The sequence below is a fragment of the Macaca nemestrina genome, chromosome 15 (genome assembly GCF_043159975.1).
Source record: "Macaca nemestrina isolate mMacNem1 chromosome 15, mMacNem.hap1, whole genome shotgun sequence".
Classification (NCBI taxonomy): Eukaryota; Metazoa; Chordata; class Mammalia; order Primates; family Cercopithecidae; genus Macaca; species Macaca nemestrina.
Window position 1 is genome coordinate 113,657,360 of NC_092139.1, and position 20,498 is coordinate 113,677,857.

Consider the following 20,498-nt stretch of genomic DNA (forward strand, 5'->3'; position numbering starts at 1 on the left):
TTCTGGAACACTGAGAGGCCGGTTGACACCAGCACCAGTGTAGCCCATCCTCAGGGCTCTCCCCGTGCACGGGGTGCGCACCCAGCCCTCACACGCGCTCCCATTTCACCTGGACGTTAGGGTGAGGTGCGTCCAGCCATGAGTCCCAGTTTACAGAGGAGGAAGCAAAGGCACAGAGAGTGGCTGGAGCAAGATTCAGACCCAGGGAATGAATTCAAAGACCAGGAAGGCTGACGGAGGAGCAAAGCGCCTAGGGTCGGGGGCGCTGGAAGCTCTTCTGCCCCCACCTTGGCCTGTCTGAGTCTAAGGTGACCTGGGGCAGCAGGAGAGGGCGAATGTGGGCTGTGCAGCCCCCAGGGAAGATGCTGCCTGTGAACAGTCTGTGGACCTGGGGGGCAGGGGCAGCTGCAGGCAGGCTCTGGGTGGGAAGCTCTAGGGAGCCTGAGCTGGCTTCGGAGTGGGCACGTGTCACCTGACGGAGGGGGTCTAGGAACCCCAAACGATTGTGTGGGCCCAGCCGGTGGAGTTTGAGGACAGATGTGGATGTCCCCTCAGAGGTCCTGGAACAACAGCCTGTGATCCTCCTCTTCCTCCCCCATGGCAAGGCTGCAGAGTGGGTCAGAGGATGCCACTGTCCTGAAGTGCCTGAGCAGGCTGGCAGGTCCACAGTGGAGTTTGCACACTTGGAGGACGCTTCCTACAAGCCTCCCTTCCAGCCTCCCGCAAGCGCCTGCTCTCACCCGGCTATGCCCGCCCCAGGCTTAGACTCAGTTACTCACCAGTTACTCATCGCCTGCCGCTCCCGCTAATTCCTTTTTTATTTGCTTTTAATGAGCCAAACTCTCTGGTCTCCCATGGAGACAAGCAGGAGGCGAGCTGCAGAGAGTCGTAGTTTTGGGAGAATCAATAAGAATGACGTTAGGTCCAGCAAGAGTCGCTCCCGTGCGCCTGGCACGTTGCCTGTGTTGTCCGGTTAAATTCTCGCAGCAGCCCACGGGGGAGGGCCCGTTACCCGATGTTACTGACCTAGACGCCCACTCCAAGGGCTTTGTCATGGAGTGCCTGGGTGTGTAGTGAGAAGGGCAGAAGGGCTGCAGGCTTCCCCCGTGTCTCTCCCCAAGTCACCCCTGGAGCCATGACTGGGGCACCTTGCCAGTCCATGCACACACCATGCTTCCTCCAGGCTGACAGCGAGCTAGCGCTTAGACTTAGAAGCCGGTCCTCTAAGCGGGCGCAGACAGACTGGACCCATGCGCCTTGCTCAGCAGCTGTTAGTAGCCCCCAAGGCCTCTGAGATGACTTCCAGTGACTTGGCCTGGCCCCCAAGGTCCCAGAGGCCTGATCCCACCAGTCCTCGCCCACCATCGTCTGCAGCCCAGTGTGGCCCGCCTGCAGGTTGGGCAGCCACCTCCGGCGCACAGTAACTACTCCTGAATAAAGGACCTGCTGGCTTCCTGCCGCCTGCCCTGGGGACAGCAGCCCCTTCTCTTCCTGGAATACCTGCCCGCTCTCCCACATATCCATGCACTACTCAGGCTCTGGACGCAGGCAGGGCTGCTCCCTGCTCCCCGAATTCCCACTGTGGTGGGCACGCCCTCCTCTGGGCTCTCACTAGGTGCTCCTCAGGCTGCAGGGATGGTGGGCAGGATCCACGTCAGATTCTTTTCTGTACCCCCCACCCACCCACTGCTGTTTCCCAAATCCCATGCATGAGCAGGTCTGGGCTGGTCACCTCCCTACCACCACCTTGTCTCCAAGACAGCCCCGTTCTGATCAGACCCATTTCACAGATGGGAAAACTGAGCCTTCAAAGCAGGAAGTGATTTGCAATAGACCCATGGCAGGGACCACAGTCATCTGAGCTCAGCAGCTGCCCTAGATGTGTGTGGTGATGGGGAAGCTGGATGAGGGCAGCATGGATGCTCTGTTTGGGGCCGGCAGCTGTCCTGCTGATACACTTGGGGCTCGGGAGGCCTAGGGGCCTCTCTGAAGACCCACAGCTTACCCAAGCACAGGTCTGTACCCTCAAACTCTAGAGCCAGCAGCAGCAGCCAGCCGTATCCCTAGAAAATGCCAGAGCAGGCTATATTCTGGCCACCCCTCATCCCACAGCCCTCAAGAGCACTGGGCGGGTTTCTGAGTAATGGTCCCGAAGCTTCCAGCCCCGCTGCAGGATTCACTGTTTCCAGTGCAATCTATCTCTGGTGCCTCGGCAAGTCACCAACCCTCTCTGAGCCTGTGTTCCCATTTGCCACATGGAACTCAAAGTCCTCACCTTGCTGCACAGCCCTAGTTGCCAGCTCAGAGCAAACAGGACAAGAGGGCATGGTACCCACATCACCAAGATGGTGGGCAGTCCAGGGCCGGCTGAGGGTGGACCAGATGCAGCAAAGGACTCCAGGACAGGCTCAGGTGTCTCTCTGTGCTCCATGCAGACTGGGCTGGAAACAGCCTCCTCCCTAGGGCCAGCCCCCTCAGCCCTGCCCAGCTGTCCCCTCAAATCCAGAGTATCAGAGCAGCAGAGTCCTCAGAGGCATGTGGGTAAACGGAGGCTGCTGGGGCAGGAATGGTCTGGCTACACAAGGGCCATCCAGCTCTGCTCTCTTTTCCATAAGTTATTTGAACTCGAGCCCTCACTAGACCCCCTGGCTGGGCCCAGGACAGCCTGAGAGGGAGGAGACGCAGCCCCCTGCCCTGCCCCTGCGGTGCCAGCCAGACCCTGATGTCCAGGGAAAGGGGGTGTGCTAGGGCAGAGCCGGGCCCTCATCCACAGTCATCTCACTCTGACCATGAGGAGGACGCTGGGGACCCTGGCAGATCTTTGTGAGTAGCTTCTAGAAAGAACAGACGTGTCTCCTGAACAAAGCTGGGGCTTGGGCAGGACGGGGCTTCCCACTCCCCTCCTCAGGGCAGAGCTGAGGGCTGAGTCCACCCTCCCAGCCACAGCTGCCACTCCTCACCATCCACTCACGCTCCCTGCCACTTCCTAGCGTCCACAGGGGCCAGGGCGCTTTTACTAGCAAGCCGTGGCTGAGCTCCTAGTGACCTGATTAACTGCATGGAGGCAGAGGTGGGAGAGGTGCTTGGTGCCCTCTTAGGAGGAGAGCCAGGAGTCTGCAGCCTCAGTGCTGAGAAGGCCCTCGGGGACCATCCAGTGCGGCTCCATCCCAGCAAGGAGCCTGAGGCCCAGAGACGGGCAGCATGCTCCCCAAAGTCACACAGCAGCTCAGGAAATGGGGGATCCGGGATCTGAGGTTCTCAAGTGAATGAGGTGAAGGCAAAGGTCTGGGGGCCACACATGGTCCCGGAGCTTTCTGGAAGCAAGGGGGCGGCTCAGAGTCTGACACCCTGCCTTCAAGTCTAGACTCTGAAATTTGCCAGCTGAGTGACCTCAGACCGGTGAAGGGGCCTTTCTGTGTCCCCGCCTCCCTACCTGCAAAATGAGAGAACTGCTCCAATCCAGTCAGAAGGACACATACAGTCCTGGGGGCAGGTTGACCTAAGCTTCATGCCTACAGGTGTGACATACGACACATTTGGGATCTTCGTGGGCGGACACACATTTGGGCATCTCTGGGCAGCAGGTGTGCACCTCTGCACGTGTCCCTGGGCGTACACCTGGGCTGACCCTTGGAGGCAGTGCCTGGGAGCGGCCGTGTGAACCTGTGCTCATGGATCTGTGCTTCCGGCCCACACAGTTCAATTCTCCTCCTCCCTGACAACCTGTACTTGTCCCTCTTTTTTTTTTTAAAAAAAGGGACGTTTTGGGCCAGGCATGGTGGCTCACGCCTGTAATCCCAGCAGCACTTTGGGAGGCTGAAGCAGGCGGATCACCTGAGGTCAGGAGTTTGAGTCCAGCCTGGCCAACATGGTGAAACCCCATCTCTACTAAAAATACAAAATTAGTCAGGCATGGTGGCAGGCACCTGTAATCCCAGCTACTTGAGAGGTTGAGGCAGGAGAATCGCTTGAACCTTGGGAGGTAGAGGTTGCAGTGAGCCGAGATCATACCATTGCACTCCATTCTGGGCAATAGAGCAAGAATCCGTCTTAAAAAAAATGACATTTTCTACAACTCAATAATAAAATGGTTAACAACTCGATTAAAAAGGACAAAGACCAACGGATGAATGGGTAAAGAAAAGGTGGTATAGATACACAATGCAATATTACTCAGCCATAAAAAAGAATGAAACCCTGTCATTGCTGCAGTGGCACGCGGGTCATCGTGTTAAGTGAAAGAAGCCAGGCACAGAGAGACAAATATCGCGTATTCTCACTCACATGGAGGAGCTAAAAAAGTTGATGTTATTGAGGTAGGGAATGGAATGACAGATGCCAACGGCTGGGGAGGGTGTCGGAGCATGAAGAGAGGTGGGTTAAGAGGTACAAAGATGGCCGGGCGCAGTGGCTCACACCTGTAATCCCCGCATGTTGGGAGGCTGAGGCGGGTAGACCACCTGAGGTCAGGAGTTCAAGACCAGCCTGACCAACATGGTGAAACCCCGTCTCTACTAAAAATACAAAAATTAGCCAGGCGTGGTGGTGGGAACCTGTAATACCAGCTACTCGGGAGGCTGAGGCAGGAGAATTGCTTGAACCTGGGAGGTGGAGGTTGCAGTGAGCCAAGGTCAAACCACTGTACTCCAACCTGGGCGACAAAGCAAGAATCCATCTTGAAAAAAAAAACAAAAAACAGAGGTACAAATACACACAGGTGGAAGGAGTGAGGTGTAGTGCCTGACAGCACAGTGGGGTGACTAGAGTTAACAACAATATATTGTGTATTCAGAACAGCTAGAAGAGAGAACTGGAAATGTTCCTAACACACAGAAACGATAAATATTCTAAAGGAAGGAAATCTTAAATACCCTGACTTGATTGTTACACATTGTGTACATATATCCACATATCACATGGACCCCATAAATATGTGTAATATTATGTATTAATTTCCAATCAAAAAATAAAAGCTAAAAAATAATAGGCCAAGGACCTGAACAGACATTTGTCCAAAGAAGGTATAAAAACATCCAATAAGCAGACAAAAAGCTTCTCAGCATTATTGGCTGTCAAGGAAATGCAGATCCAACCCACAATGAGATGCCATTTCACACGCACTAGGAATAAAAGGTAAAAAAGACTGACAATAACAAGTGCTGGTGAGGATGCAGAGAAATGGGAACCCCGGTGTGCGGGTGGCAGTGTGAGACACTGTAGCCTCTGTGGCAAAGTTGGGCAGCTCCTCAAAAACTTAAATGTAGGGTCACCATGAGACCCAGCATCGCCACTCCTATGCATGCACTTCAGAGAAATGAAACAGGCGCCCACTTACAAACTTGTGCAGAAGTACTCATAGTAGCCTTATTTGTAACAGCCCAAGGTAGAAACAGCCCAGGTGTCCATCCATGGACGAAAGGATAAGGAAAATGTGTTCTATCCATGCGACAGAATATCATTCAGCCTTAAAAAGGAATGAAGTATTGCTACATGCTCCAGTGTGGATAAAACTCGAACATATCGGCTGGGCACGGTGGCTCACGCCTGTAGTCCCAACGCTTTGGGAAGCCGAGACGGGTGGATCCCTTAAGCCCAGGAATTTGAGACCAGTCCGGGCAACATGGCAAAACCCTGTCTCTACAAAAAGAAAAAAAAAAAATACACACGCACACACACACACAAATAGCCAGGTGTGGTGGTGCACATGCCTGTGGTCCCAGCTCCTCAAGAGGCTGAGGTAGGAGGGCCACTTGTGCCCAGGAGGTCAAGGCTGCAGTGAGCCATGTTCACACCACTGCACTCCAGCCTGGGCAACAAAGTGAGACCCTATCTCAACCCCCACCTCAAAAACCCCAAAACATCATGCTAAGTGAAAGAAGCCAGATACCAAAGGCCACATATAGTGTGATTCCATTTCTATTAAATGCCCAGAGGAGGTGGACTTGGAGAGACAGACAGTACCTCAGTACTGCCAGGGGCAAGAGGACTGGGCTCAGTACTGCCAGGGGCAAGAGGACTGGGACTGATTAAGCCACAGGGTTTCTTTCTGGGGTGATGAAAATGTTCTAAAATCAACTGCAGGGATAGCTACACAACTCAGGATATACTAAAAACCATGGGCTTGTACACATTAAATGGATGAATTGTAAAGTATGTGAATTAGATCTCAGTGAAGCTGTGATGGACACATAGGACACTGGGTGGCTTTCAGAGGGCTTCAGACCCATGTCCTACTCAATTTAAACCCTCCCTGAGGCCCCATGGGTATGAACTAAGATCCCCCCACCTCACAATTAGGACACTGGGCTCAGGAGAGGCAGGCGACTGGCCCAAGGTGGCACAGCAAGTGAGACACTGAGCTGGGATCTGATGGGACCCCAGAGTTCGTGCTCAGCCCACTCCCCACCCACCAGGACAGGGAAACCTGCAAAGTCTGCTTTGCACCTCACTGACCTGGACACCACACTCACCTGTGCCAGCCTCTGACACTCTACACACGTGCGACACTGCCTGTAACACTCACATTGTTGCCACCTGTGTGTCCCCGGCACCAAGGACAGCCTCCCTCCTGGCTGGACCTCCCAGAATCCCAGGGGTGAGGCTCTCAGCCTCCCATCCATCAAGTACTTGCCCAAGGTCAAGTGCAAGGCCTAGCACACAGCAGGGCAGGACCAACACACAGAACCTGGGGGGCAGACAGGCCGGGAGCTGCTCACAGACAGTGCAGCCAGAGACCAGGGATCACAGCCACAGAGGAGCCGGCAGGGCAGAGTGGCTGGAGGGACTGGGGTGCAGAGTGGCCAGTGAGGGCTTCTCTCAGGAAGGGATGCTGAAGGTGGGTCCCAAAGGATGGGAGAGGTGAGGAACACAGAGGTGCAGGGAACAGTGTTCCAGGCAGAGGGAACAGCAATGCTAAGACCCCGAGGTGAGAATGAGCTGAGCACGAGCGGTTTGTCCCAGCAGAGATCAGTGAGGATGAAGTGGGGGACGGCCCTTGGGGGCTGTACCATGTGGCCCTCGGAGAAGACTTTGGACTTTGTTCTGAAAAGATGGAAGGCCCTGGAAGGTGTCACTTTGACTTACATTGAAAGGGACCGTCCACCCCACCCACTGGGAGGCCTGTGCAAGGGTTTGGGTAAGAAATGCTGATGACCCACCAGGCAGAGGAGGTGAAAAGTAGCCAGGGCTCAGAGTCTCAGGGTCCAGCTAATGGGACAGAGTCTCGGGGTAGAGCTAACGGGATTAGCAAGTGGACCGGGTGAGGCGGTTTAGAGAGAAAGGAGTGCAGAGGGGTCAGGCACGGTGGCTCACGCCTGTAATCCCAGCACCTTGGGAGGCCAAGGCAGGCGGATCACCTGAGATCAGGGGTTTGAGACCAGTCTGGCCAACATGGCAAAACCCTGTCTGTACTAAAAATACAAAACTTAGTCTGGTGTGGTGGCGGGGGCCTGTAATCTCAGCCACTTGGGAAGCTGAGCCAGGAGAATCACTCGAACCTGGGAGGTGAAGGTTGCAGTGAGCTGAGATCGCGCCACTGCACTCCAGCCTGGGCGACACTCCAGCCTTTGTCTCAAAAAAAAAAAAAAGGGCGCCGAAGGGGCCCCAGTGCAAGTGAGGGCAGCTGGTGGGTGCTGCTTACTAGGAAGCAGGACAGGATCAGGCGGAAGGAGTTGCCTCGGCCACGGGTGGTTTAAGGTGCCCAGGGATGGCAGGAGGGAGGCGAGGGGCAGGTGGGAACTCAAGCCTGGCACTGAGAAGATGTCCCAGCATTGCCCAGCCCCTACTTCCTGGGGCCAACCCCCCATGGAACTGGGGCTTGGGCTCCGTGACCCTGGCCAAGGCCCTCACTCCTCGAGCCTCAGCTTCCCCATTACCATGGGATGAGGCCTGGTGTTGTGGGTTCTTTAAAATTCCTTTAGCAGGGGAGCTTTTGTGAGATAGACTTTCCTGAAGAATGGGTCAGGGGAGGGCTGCTGGGGCTGAGGTAGACTAGGGATGCAGGGTGGGGTGGGGTCCCTGAGGCCGGGCTGGGGAGGGGTCCCTGGGACATAGCTGGCTGGCGAGCTCTTTGGTCATCTGAGCCCCCGTCTGCCCCCTACCCCACCTGATTCCCAGGCTCTTCACAGCCCTGAGCTGCACGGTGGAGTACTGTCCCTCCTCCCCAGTTTACTGGTGTAGAGATTGAGACTGAGGGAGGTGAGGAGACACCCCTGGGCCACACCCACAGCTCCTGGTGTTACTCGGCCCAGCTGGTGTGGTGCCCGTGTCCAGGCTGGGGGTCTTGGTCTAGACAGGGCTCAAAGTGGCTGTTGGGCACAGAAGCTGGAAGAGAAGCTCAGGCCCCAGGTGGGGCCCCATAATGGCCCCCTGTGGCTGTCCATGCCCCAGCCTGCCCTTTGACCCCAGCCGGGGCTCAGTCACAGGGGGACAAGTCACCGCTTGAGCTAGTCTGGGATCTGCATCCCTGACACACACAGAGCTCAGGCTGGGGACATCGGGGTGGAGGCAGGGACCAAGGCATGGGCAGAGAGGCCTCCAGGCCACAGCTTGGCCCCAATCCCTGCTTGTGCAGTTGAAGGATCAGAAGCCCAGAGCCCTGGCCTGCCTGGCTGTGCTGCAATCCTGGCCTGGACCACCCGGGGCCGAGGCACGCTCTGGCCAGGCAGGGCTGGGCAGGCTGCCTCACACCCTGCTCCTAATTCTGCACCTTAAACGAAGGTGATAGCAGCACACACCTTGTGGGGTCCCACGTGGGGGAGAGGTGAGGCAGTGGAGGGCTCAGGACGGGTAGGAACATAAAAGTGCCAGATGCGTGTGGGCCGCTTTGATTAATATTACCCATCTCTGAGCAGGCCTGGACCCTAGGCCCGATGGTCCTGGCCTGGGTGCAGCCTGAGTGGGTGCTGCATGTGTGTGCATGTATGTGTGCATGTGTGTGTGTGCGTGTGTGCAATGTGCACGTGTGTGCAATGTGCACGTGTGTGCATGTGTGTGCATGTGTTTATGTGTGTATGTGTGTGTGTGCCAGGTGTACTGCTGTATGTCTCTCCACACGTCTCTGTCCTTCCCTCTCTGTTTCTCCCTCTCCCTCTGGGTCCCTCTGTCCCTCTCTGTCCCTCTCTGTCCCTCTATCTCTCTCCAGCCCCGCCCGGCCCCCGCCCAGGCTCGGGCTGAGTCAGCGTCTCCACACTAAGCTCTTCCCTGCCGTTGTCATAAACAGATCATTGGAAAAAGTCATGCCAGGACCAAACACACTGGCGCCCATGCGCCTGAGGCCTTTGTTCCGACCCAGCGGAGGCCCTCACACGCCAAGCAGCAGCCCCCCAGGTGGGGACAGCAGGCTCCGAGTGGGAAGGACCTGGCCTTCCGGGAGCTTTTCCCCAGCCCTGAGGTGCCAGGGATGCCCAGGAGGCCCCTCCTGCATCCAGCCCAGGTGGCCTGCCCTCGGGAGCGCTCTGGCAAAGCCAGCAACCGCCTGTGTGAGGTGGCACAGACACCCCTTCCTCCCCGGGGCTGCCCCAGGGCCTCTCAGCACCTGGATCCTGGCGGGTGGTTCCCTGAGAGCCTGCGGGCTTCTCTGGCCCTTGGGGGCCACGTGGCCTTGGGTGAGTCACATGGTCTCCTTGTGAGCCTCAGTCTCCCCATCTGTGACGTGTGGACGACAGGACCTGAGGTGGTCATGTGACAGGGCCCAGCCCAGGCGGGGGCTACAATCATGAAAGAAATGACCCTCCTAAAAAGGTGGCAGGAGTTGGGCTGAGTGATGGCTGAGGGCCAGGCTGCTGTGCCCCTATGAAGCTGAGGGAGGGGCCCTACCCACCCTGGGGTCTGCGTCCTGCTTCAGTGGCCCGGGGCTCTGGAGGCTTTGCCCATGGAACTCATGTGGGAAGCTCTGTGGGGACCTCCATGTCCTTATTCTGAGGAGAGACCCCAAATCCTGGCAGAGTCCCAGCCCCCGCCTCGGCCCCTCCTGAGGCAGGTGGGGCACCAAGGCCCCCAGGGCACCGGGCTGCACCCAGGGTCACACAGCGGGACCCGGGCAGGGAGGGCCTGTGTCCTTGGCAGTGGCCTCTCCACAGCCAGACCCCATCCCCACTCCACTCTTGTCCTGTCTGTCAGGGCCCTGCCCGGGAGGATGGAAAATTCCCAACTTGGATGAGTTCCAGGTGGCCTTGGAGGGGCTGTGTGGAAGGATTGGGACGGGAGGACCAGCCACCACCCAGCTCACAGGGCCTCCATGCCACCCCCAGGAAAGGCCACAGCCCCACCACTGCCACAGCCCCTCGGGCTCTATCCTCCCAGGTGCCTGTGAGCTGCCTTCCTGGGGTGGGGCAGCCCCGGCCTCATCCCACCCCGAGCCAGGAGTGGGCTCGGGCAGCCTCGCCTCCGGGAAAGTCTTTCTGACCCTGACCGTCAAGGCCCCAGTAGCCCCTACAGTCCTGGCTGCCCGGCCCCTGAACCTCAGAAACTTCCACTGAGCTGCCTTGGGCTGGGCCCCCCGGATGAGGGTGGAGGTGGGAGTGACCAGGGTTGTCAGCCTGAGGCCTGCAGACCACCAAGGTGCAGCCAGCATGAGACTGGGCCCAGCAAGCATTGCCTTCCGGCCTGGCCCCATTGGCCTGTGCTCACCCATTGTGTCCTGGGTGCAAGCCCTGGCCTGGCATACAGCAGGCACTCAATGAATGCAGGCTGAAGAACAACCAGGCCTGATAAAGGGGGCTGCCCTCCTGCCCTCAAGCTGACTCTCCTCCAAAAACGGCTGCTCAGTGACCCTCTGCCCTCAGACTGCCCCACCCCACGCTGGAGGACAATGTCCCGGGAGTGACAGATCCAGGTTCAAATGTCCCGTCTGTCTCTGACAAGATGACTTGGGGCCACTCCCTCCTGTCCCCTATGGGTGCAGCACCACTCAATGGAAGTCTCAGGCAAGCTGTAGGTGTCAGCTGAAATTTTCTAGTAGCCACATTAAGAAAAGTGAAAATAATTTTGGTGAACTTATTTTTTTTTTTTTTTTGAGATGGAGTTTCACTCTTGTTGCCCAGGCTGGAGTGCAGTGGCATGATCTTGGCTCACTGAAATCTCCTCCGAGGCTCAAGTGATTCTCCTGCCTCAGCCTCCCGAGTACCTGGGATTACAGGCGTGTGCCCCCACACTCAGCTAATTTTGTGTTTTTAGTAGAGATGGGGTTTCACCATGTTGCTCAGGCTGGTCTCAAACTCCTGACCTCAAGTGAACCACCCACCTCAGCCTCCCAAAGTGCTGGAATTACAGGTGTGAGCCACTGTGACTGGCTGGTGAACTTAATTTTGATAGTATATTTTATTTAGCCAATATATCCAAAATCTTACCGTCTCAATATGTAATCAGTAGAAGAGTTATTCAAGAGATACTGTATTTGCTTTTGGGGTTTGAGTCTTCAAAATCCATGTGTATCTTACACTTACAGCACATTTCAGTTGGCCCATACCATATTATGAACGCTTCCCTGCCAGAGGTGGCCTGGGGCCATCAGAGTGAACAGGTGAAGAGTCCAGCCCTCGAGACCCCGTCCCTGCTGGGGGTCACTGGGCCTGGCCTGCAAAGCCCTGCAGGGCAGTAGATGCACCTGGCCCGGAAGTCACCCTCTCACCCCACGACCCCGGCCTCTCAGATACCCCGAGATGGGTCTCTTGGCCCCTCAGACTGTCCAGCAGCCGACAGCCCTTGCTGAGCCCCCGCTATGTGCAGCCCAGGAAGACACTCCCCATGCAGAGCTCGCCCCCAAAGCAAACAGGAGCAGGCGACAGCTGTGCTGGTGTCCCCGGCCGCTCATGTGAGCGTGGATTAGGGGCAGTCCCTATGCCTGGTCATGTCTGAAGCCAGCACATGATGGGCAGGACTCCGCATTCCCTGGCAGCTCAAGGGTGGGGCTAGGGGCCCGAGAGCACTCAGCCGCTGCCCCAGGCCCAGGCCTGTGGTCCTGGGGGACTCCGGGCTCCGGGGGTGTGGGGGTGGCGCCGTAGTTGGAAGGAAGCGGCCCGCAGAGGGAAGGCCCTCCCCTGCTCAGAATCTCCTATGCCTTCTGGGCCCTCCAGAGCTTCACTGGTGCTCCAGCCCTGCCCTCACCCTCCAGCCTCTCCTGTTGGCCCTGGAAGCTCCTGTCATTCCTGGAAAAGTGCTTTCGGCTTTCTGGTCCTGGAGCCTCAGCAGATGCTGTTCCATCCACCTGGCGCCCATTTCCCTGCGCTCACCTCCAGGCTGGCCTGGGTCACCTCCTCCGGGAAGCCCTTGCTGACAACCCTGATTTGATGATAGTGCGGGTCTGAAACTCCCTGCCTTACTGGGGGGCCCCAGGTTTCCAACAGACTTTCCTGGGATACGAGGTTCTCCTGATGCTCACGCCGCCCCTTTATTCTCCTCCCCCAACCGTGGCAGAAGACTGCTCAGCTGGGGACAGTCACCTCTAAGCTCATTTCTAGTCAACAGAAGAGACAAGAGACAAGCCTCTCTCGACGCATGAGGAATAGGCCTGGGATGGGCTCAGGAGGCCTCCAGGCATGAGGGGGACCACAGCAGTGGAGGGGGGCCTAGTGTGAGCCTTGACCCTCTGAGGGGAGCAGAGCAACTGGAACCCAGGGGCCCAGGGCAAAGCCGGCACAGGGTCATTAGAAGAAACACCTGTCTAATGGGGAGAAGGGAGTGCTCCATCCCCAGAGGCATACAAGCACCCACACCGGGTGATGGAAAAGGGATTGGAACTTTGCACAGCGGGTTGATTTGCCCTTTTAAGGGGTACCCTTTTAGCCCTCAAGATTTAGGCACAGCCTGAGGTCAAGGCCTGAAAGGGGCTGTCCCACCCACACAGGCCAAGCCCCTTCTCAGGGCCAATCATTAATTGGCACTGCTTGAGTGGCTGTTCCCACAAGTGTCCCAGCAGCCTGCCAACCGATGGCCCAGCTCCCAGCCCATGCCAGGGCACCCAGCTGGCCTCGGACATGGCTAGTCTCCCTGGTCGGCCTCTCTTCCTGCTCATGACTCCCCGCAGCTGAGCCCTGGAAGGGGAACAGGGCCTGGCGTGCTTGGGGAGGAGAGAGGAGCCAGATATGCCTGAAGCTCTGGTTTTCAGAAGGGATGTGGGGAACCAGGGTGAATATGAGAGGCAGCTACTCAGATTCCAGGCTAAGAAGTTCACTTTATCCTGAGGCCATAGGGAGCTACTGCAGGTTTTGGAGGAAGGGCTTCTGTTTAACTCAACAACTAGGGCTGGTGTGGGCAGGAGGCAGTGACAGCTGCCAGAGGAGGGCCAGAAAAGCAGACCGTGCTGTGGCCATGGGGCAGAGCCCTGAGGTGTGGGGGGAAATGATACCAGCTTTCTGCTGAGACAAATGGCCTGGGGGAAGCTGGGGACAGGAGATTTAAGTAACAGGGTGCTGAGTGTGTGGGGCCAGATGTTCGCGTGGGTCGCGGGGAACGGAAGCTGTGGGCAGGAGTGAGCCTGCAGTTGACAGGGCAGAGCAGGGCAAGGGGGCCAAGGGGCACCTGGAAGAGCCGGCACTTCCCAGCTGGGACTGGGCAGAGAAGTCCAGGCTACAAGCCAGGGCCCAGAAGCCAGGGAAGAAGGGGGAACAGTTGATACCAGGAAGGCCACGAGAGGTCCAGACCGAGAGCAGTGGGGGCCCCCGATCAAGGGTGTGAAATGAGGATGGTGGGTGTGGACAGCTCTGCCAAAAAGTTTGCTTCTGAAACACTTGGGAAAGCAAGGGGGGTGTCTTAGGTGAGTTCCCCAGCAGAAGAGACTGTGACGGGATGCAGCACTTCCAGGATCGAGGAACAGGACAGCACACACAGCCGCATGGCCACACAGCCTGATTCCCAGGCGAGCTCAGGGATCCCACAGAGATGCCCAGGGCGGCCCACATGTCCCTCACCCCATGTCTCACGGTCCCAAATAAAGTTCAAGCTCCCAGCCCTCTGTCGAGCAGCAGGACAATTTCCACGTCTGCCCCTCTCCTGGCGCGGTGAGGCAGTGAGGATTAGCAGGAGCGGTGAGGGACACCTGATCCACGCTCAGCTCCACCACAACTCCCCGGGGGCTCGGCCGGGAGGCAGGGGCACCCACAGCTGCCTCCGAGCCCGCCAGCTCAGCGCTGAGGGGCCAGGCAGGCAGATGGGCCCTAGCATGAGTGAATACTCGTGCCGACACCCTCCCCACAGGGGTGGATGGGCAGCCCTGCCTGCCACAGCTGGCACCTGGAAGGAGGGAACTGCACTTGGGTGGTGGGGCCCCAGGGAGCGGGCGGTGCCACCCTCCTCTCTGTGCCAGGCGCCACCCACAGGCTGCTCACCACAAAGGGGCCCCCAGGGGCTTTTCCCCTGCGCCACCCCCAGCCCCACACCAGCGTTCCAAGCCCTGCAGAACCTAGCTCTGGCCTGTGTCCCGGCAGCTGCGGCTCTGCTCAGCTCCAGCATCAGAAGGACATGTTATGCCCATGGGCTGGGCATCCCTGCAAGCCTGGCACTGTGCCCGAGTTATCCCCCCTCCTCTGCCTCTCGCCACAGCCTGGAGGGCAGGGCACATCACTAGCCCCACTCTCATGCACAGAACAGCAATTTATTGAGCACCTGGGAGAGCCACGGGGACCCACACAAGGGCCTACTGGCTTGGAGCTCACGTCACCCGTGGGGAAGTTGAGGCCCTGAGCAGCCCCGAGTGACGTGCTCAAGGTCACACAGCTGGATTCAAACCCAGGTCAGGCTCCAAAGATCCCTTTTCCTTTTTTTTTCTGAGACAGAGTCTTGTTCTTTCACCCAGACTGGAGTGCAATGGTGCGATCTCGGCTCACTGCCACCTCCCTCCGCCTCCCGGGTTCAAGCAATTCTCCTGCCTCAGCCTCCCAAGTAGCTGGGATTACAGGCATATGCCACCATGTCTGGCTAATTTTTGTATTTTTAGTAGAGATGGGGTTTCACCACGTTGGCCAGGATGGTCTCAATCTCTTGACCTCAGGTGATCCACCCACTTCGGCCTCCCAAAGTGCTGGGATTACAGGCATGAGCCACCAGGTCCAGTCCAAAAGTAACTTTTTTTTTTTTTTTTTTTTTTTTTTGAGACGGAGTCTCGCTCTGTCGCCCAGGCTGGAGTGCAGTGGCCAGATCTCAGCTCACTGCAAGCTCCGCCTCCCGGGTTCACACCATTCTCCTGCCTCAGCCTCCGGAGTAGCTGGGACCACAGGCGCCGCCACCTCGCCCGGCTAATTTTTTGTGTTTTTAGTAGAGACAGGGTTTCACCGTGTTAGCCAGGATGGTCTCGATCTCCTGACCTTATGATCCGCCCGTCTCGGCCTCCCAAAGTGCTGGGATTACAGGCTTGAGCCACCGCGCCCGGCCCAAAAGTCACTTTTTAAAGCCTCTCTCTGGGCCTCAGTCTCCTTATCTGTAAAATGGGTATGATGAAGCCTTATCCCCAAGGCTGTGAGGAAAGGGAGGGGTTGTGGCCTCAGGGGCTGTGCATAGTCGGCAGGGTTCTTGCCAGCCCACCTGGCAGGTTTCAGTGATCTCTTGGTGTCCATCAAACCAGAGGCCCACGCACTCCGCACATCCGCCCACCCGCCCTGCCCTCCGGCCATCGGATTCTCCGTGCTCCATGTGTCACGCTGGAGCATCATCCTGCACAGTTCACTTGGCTCCCTCTACCTGGAAGCCCCTCCACTCTCAGAATCCACGGCATTCACGCAGCACTTCCTGTGCCCCAGCTACCCCCTGCAGTAAGCATTACTATTCGCTACTCTCCAGATAAGAGGAATGGAGGTGCTGCCAGAAGAGGCAATGTGCCTCCCTCTACACAGCTGCTAGGCAGCATCACAGTGCGTCCCAACCACTGCACAGCACCGCCAGCACCGCCACGCCGCCAGCCTATGGGCCCACGGCCACGTCACGACAGTGTCCTCCAGCCCTGAGCAAGGACCCTCATCTGCACACAGCCTGGCTCCCATCGAGGCCTCAGACGCGGCAGCGCCCCCTAGGGCCAGGCCAGGCACGCAGAAGGGCTCACAGGAAGGCAAAGAAATAGACCCCCGGGGAGGCGTGTGCGGAAGGAACAGTGGCCTGGGCTGGCCTTCAGTGGGTGGCCTGGCCCACTGCCCCGGCCGCGATGGCTGGGCCCCTTGAGCCCAGAGGCGCCCTTACCTACTCGGAGCTCTTGCCCAAAGACAGTCTTCTCGCCGAGGGCAGAGCAGTTCCAGCGTCCAAAGCGGAACTGGTACTGGCACTCGTTGATGCCCATCTGCGCCCCCTCCCCGATCACAATGATGGCATCGGGCCGGCTCTGGCAGATGGCACGCTGCCGCGGGGCTAGGCCAGGAATCTTGTTGCAGATGATGTTGGCTCCCAGGGCCACCACTGATGACAGTGCTCTGCAGAGGGGAGGAGACAGAGGCTGTGAGACAGCGGCGGCCAGCGCCCCTCCTCACCCCCACCACCTTTCCCCCACTCGGCCTCTCAGTCGCAAGCCCTGCACTAGCTCCGCCCACCAGGGCACAAGCAGATCCCTGCCATCAGAGGGGCCATTTCCCATCAACTCACACGCATGACCCCAGGTGACCACACGTGTCACCCCAACTCACACGCGCAACCCCAGCCACATACACCCAGGCCTCTGAGCCTCAGAATACAAGAATCACGTAACCGCAAGTCCTACAGCTCTCCAGGCCGCTGAATCAGATACACAGCCCCTTCAGATTAGACAGGATCATGCTTGGGATGTGGCAGCCGCCAACTCGGGACTGTCTGCAGCTGTCTCCAAGCGGCAGACCCCAACTCCCCGACCAACGGGGCTTCCCCCTCATTTATAAATTCCCTGATGGCCCCTGCGTGGCACCTGGGCCAGGTGGGCTGCTGAGCAGAACAGCAGCCAAGCCCACCCAGTACTGACTCCAGCTCTGACCTGTGTGTACCTTTGAGAAGGCACTCCCTGTCTGAGCCTCAGTTTCCACACCCATGAAATGGGGGTATAAACCACCCATCCCCAGGCTCAGACGACCACAGGGAGAAAGGCTGCACCGGGAATGGCAGCTGTGGCTGTTTTCTCTCCTGTTGGGGTGACTGGGTGCATGCAGAGGAAGAAATTAGGCCTGCAGCAAATTGAGCACTTACTGTGTACTGGGCTCAGCAGGGGCCTTATTGCAATATTGCAGCTTCGCAGTGGTCCCCCAGGGGTCCTTTGTCACTAATCTCCTAGCAACTCTCAGGACCTGAAGCCCTAGACAGGAATCTGCAGGTCCCACTCACTCTACTTCAAGTGTTATAAGAGGGATTGTCGTTGTTTGTTTGTTTGTTTTGAGACAGAGTTTCAGAATCTTACTCTGTTGCCCAGGCTGGAATGCAGTGGTATGATCTCAGCTCACTGCAACCTCCACATTCCGCATTCAAGCCATCCTTTTGCCTTAGCCTCCCGAGTAGCTGTACTACAGGTGCCCACCACCACACCAGGCTAATTTTTGTATTTTTCGTAGAGACGGGATGTCACCGTGTTGGCCAGGCTGGTCTCGAACTCCTGACCTCAGGTGATCCACCTGCCTCGGGCTCCCAAAGTGCTGGGATTACAGGTGTGAGCCACCGCACCTGGCCTTGTGTGTTTTTTTAATGAGGTGAAATTCCCATAATATAAAATGAACCACTTTGAAGTGTACAGTTCTGTGGCATCTAATACATTCAATGTTGTGCAACCTACAGCACCATCAGGTTCCCAGATATTTCCACCACCCCAAAAGGAAACCACACCCATCAGTCACTCCCCGTCCTCCCCTCCCCGACCCCGGCAACCACCAGTCTGCTTTCTGTTCCCATGGATCTGCCCATTCTGAACGTTTCCTACGGATGGAATCATTCATCACGTGACCTTTGGTGTCTGACTTCTTTCACTTAGCGTCATGTTTTCAAGGGTCATTTGCGTGGTCACAGGTCAGTGCTTCATACCTTTGTAAGGCTGATGACATTCCATTGTGTGGATAGACCACATTTTGTGTATCTGTTCATGGCTGGTGGACATTTGGGCTGTTTCCATCTTTGGACTACTGTGAGTAATGCCGCCATGAGCGTGCTGGTAAGGTTTGTGTTTGAGCCTCTGTTTTCAGTCTCTGGGGCATGGACCTAGGAGTTGCTGGGTCAGGTGGTCCCTTCGCTTTCTGAGGACTTGCCGGACCGCCTTCCACAGCGGCTGCCCCAGTCATCTGGCGTGAAGCACCCATGGAAGGGGCAGTAAGCTGGAAGGAGTGGGGCGGCTGGATTCAGGCCGACCTTCAGGCAACAGCGAGTTTCAGCACAGTGCTTGGCTTCAAAACAACAGATCGGGCCTGTTTAATGAGGGGGAAAGATGTGGGAGTTGGGGGGACCGCCAGGGGCCCCCGAAGCTGATGCCCATGGCCCTGGGCTCCTAGTGTGCTGGGGACCCTTCTACCTACTGCCCGCCCGCCCTTTTCTTGAGGGAAACAAGTCAGTGATTTTCCAGGGCAGCCGAGCACCCACAGCCAGCTGGAAAGTCCCCGTGTGGCCTGAGCCCACAGCACGTGCTGCAGCCGGGCCGCCAGGGTGACACTCAATCCCCGAGGCCCGCCCGGCCCGCCCACTAATCTGGCCAAGACCTTCCTGGGTCTCCCACGGGCACAATGGGCAGAAAAGCCCCAGGCTGGCATGGAGGAAGAGCATCTGGATGGGTGGGGCTGGGAGCGGGCTGGAATCCGGGGAATTCAGCCCAAAGTAATTGTAGATCCTCGGAAAACCGAGCTGGGGAAATGAGATGGATGGGAACCCTGCCGGGCACCCTGCTTGCCGGGGGACAGAGCCCGCCTCAGTCCTGGCCTGAGGGACACTCTCCAGTCCCAAATTCTCCCCGCAGCCTCAGGGCTGAGAAACCCCCATTATCTGCAGTAGATGCCCTTGCTGGGGGGACCCTGATAGGACTTAGTGTGGACCCTGGGGCAGCAATGGATCATTGCGATGGCCAAAGCCCTGGCCTCCCACCTCCAGGCAGCTGTCCACCACCGGCCCTGCCAGCACCCAGATCTGACCATGTCAATCCTCTGCTCAAAGCCCGTCCCTAGGTCCCCGTTGCCCAGGGGACTATCCAAGCCTCTGTGCCTGGAACTAGAGGCCTCTTGGGGTCTGGCCTCGGGTGACCCCGCCTCCCAGTGTCTGCTGGTCCCTCCCCTGGGTGCTGCTCCTTCTCTGTTTTTCCTGTCTGACATATTCCATTTCCCTTTCAGGGCCCAAGTGAAAGCCCCACTGTGCTCAAGCTCCTTATTCCCTGGCACTGAGGGGGAGTACAGTGGGCGCTGGTTTTGTAGGTGTAGAGCCCATTCTCCAGTCTCACAGTCACTGTGTCCATGCCCGGCTTCCCCACCAGACGGTGGGCCCCTCCAGGACAGTGTCAAGTCTGCTCAGTCAGGTCTCGGGGCTGCCAGGTGTAGCCATCTCGAGTGTTTGTGATATAGATAAATGAATACATGAACAAGTCAATACTTAAGAACCACATCTGAAAGAACTCCTACAACTCAACAACAAAAAGACAAATAACCCAGTGTGACAGTGAGCAAAGCACTTGTAGACATTTCTCCAAAGAAGATATACACATGGCCAACAAGCTGGAGAAGATGCTCAGCCTCGGTAATCACTGGGGAAGTGCAAACCAAAACCAAAATGAGATGCCACCTCACACCCACTAGGATGACCATGATAAGAAAGAAAGAAAGAAAGAAAGAAAGAAAGAAAGAAAGAAAGAAAGAAAGAAAGAAAGAAAGAAAGAAAGAAAGAAAGAAAGAAACAAGCGTTGCCAAGGATGTGGAGAAATTGAAACCCTCATACATTGGCGATAGGAGCATGCAATGGTATTGCCACTGTAGAGAATGGTTTGGCAGTTCCTCAATAAGTTCAACCTGGAGTTACCCAGTGATTCCACCCCTTGGTATATATTCAAATGAACTGAAGACAGGTGTTTAGACTAAAGCTTGTACACAAATTATCACAGTAGCACTACTCACAATAGCCAAACAGTGGAAACAAATTCAAATGCCTGTCAACAGCTGAGTGGATAAATCAAATGGGATCTATCTATACAGTGGAACATTATGTGGCCATAAAAACAAGCGAAGCACTGGGTTATGCCACAGTGTGGAGGAACCTCAACAATACAATGCTACATAAAGGAAGCTAGACTCCAAAACCACATATTGTGTGGTTCCAGGGATATGAAATGTCCAGAATAGGCAAATCCATTGAGACAGAAAGTAGAAAGGTGATTGCCAGGGCTGGGTAGAGAAACGGGGAATGGGGAGTGGCTGCCTAAGGGGTATGGAATTTCCATCTGGGGTGATGGAAAGTTCTGGAACTGGGGGTAGTGATTGCACCACATTGTGAATGGACTAAATGCCACTGAATTGTTCATTTAAAAATGGTTAAAGTGGTAAATTTTATTTTACGTATTTTAACCACGATTTAAAAAACTCTATCTTTACACAGGACTTCTG

At 56.7% G+C, this 20,498-nt stretch overlaps 1 protein-coding gene across 2 annotated transcripts in view; it reads right to left on the minus strand.

The window, feature by feature from the left end:
- The window catches only part of LOC105489807 (Wnt family member 7B), a 56,671-nt gene that overhangs the window by 13,544 nt on the left and 22,629 nt on the right, over positions 1 to 20,498 (minus strand). For both annotated transcript variants that reach the window (XM_011754924.2, XM_011754923.3), the window contains exon 2: positions 16,165 to 16,391. In XM_011754924.2, coding sequence (XP_011753226.1) covers positions 16,165 to 16,391 — 227 coding nt within the window. The remainder of the gene's footprint in view (positions 1 to 16,164; positions 16,392 to 20,498) is intronic.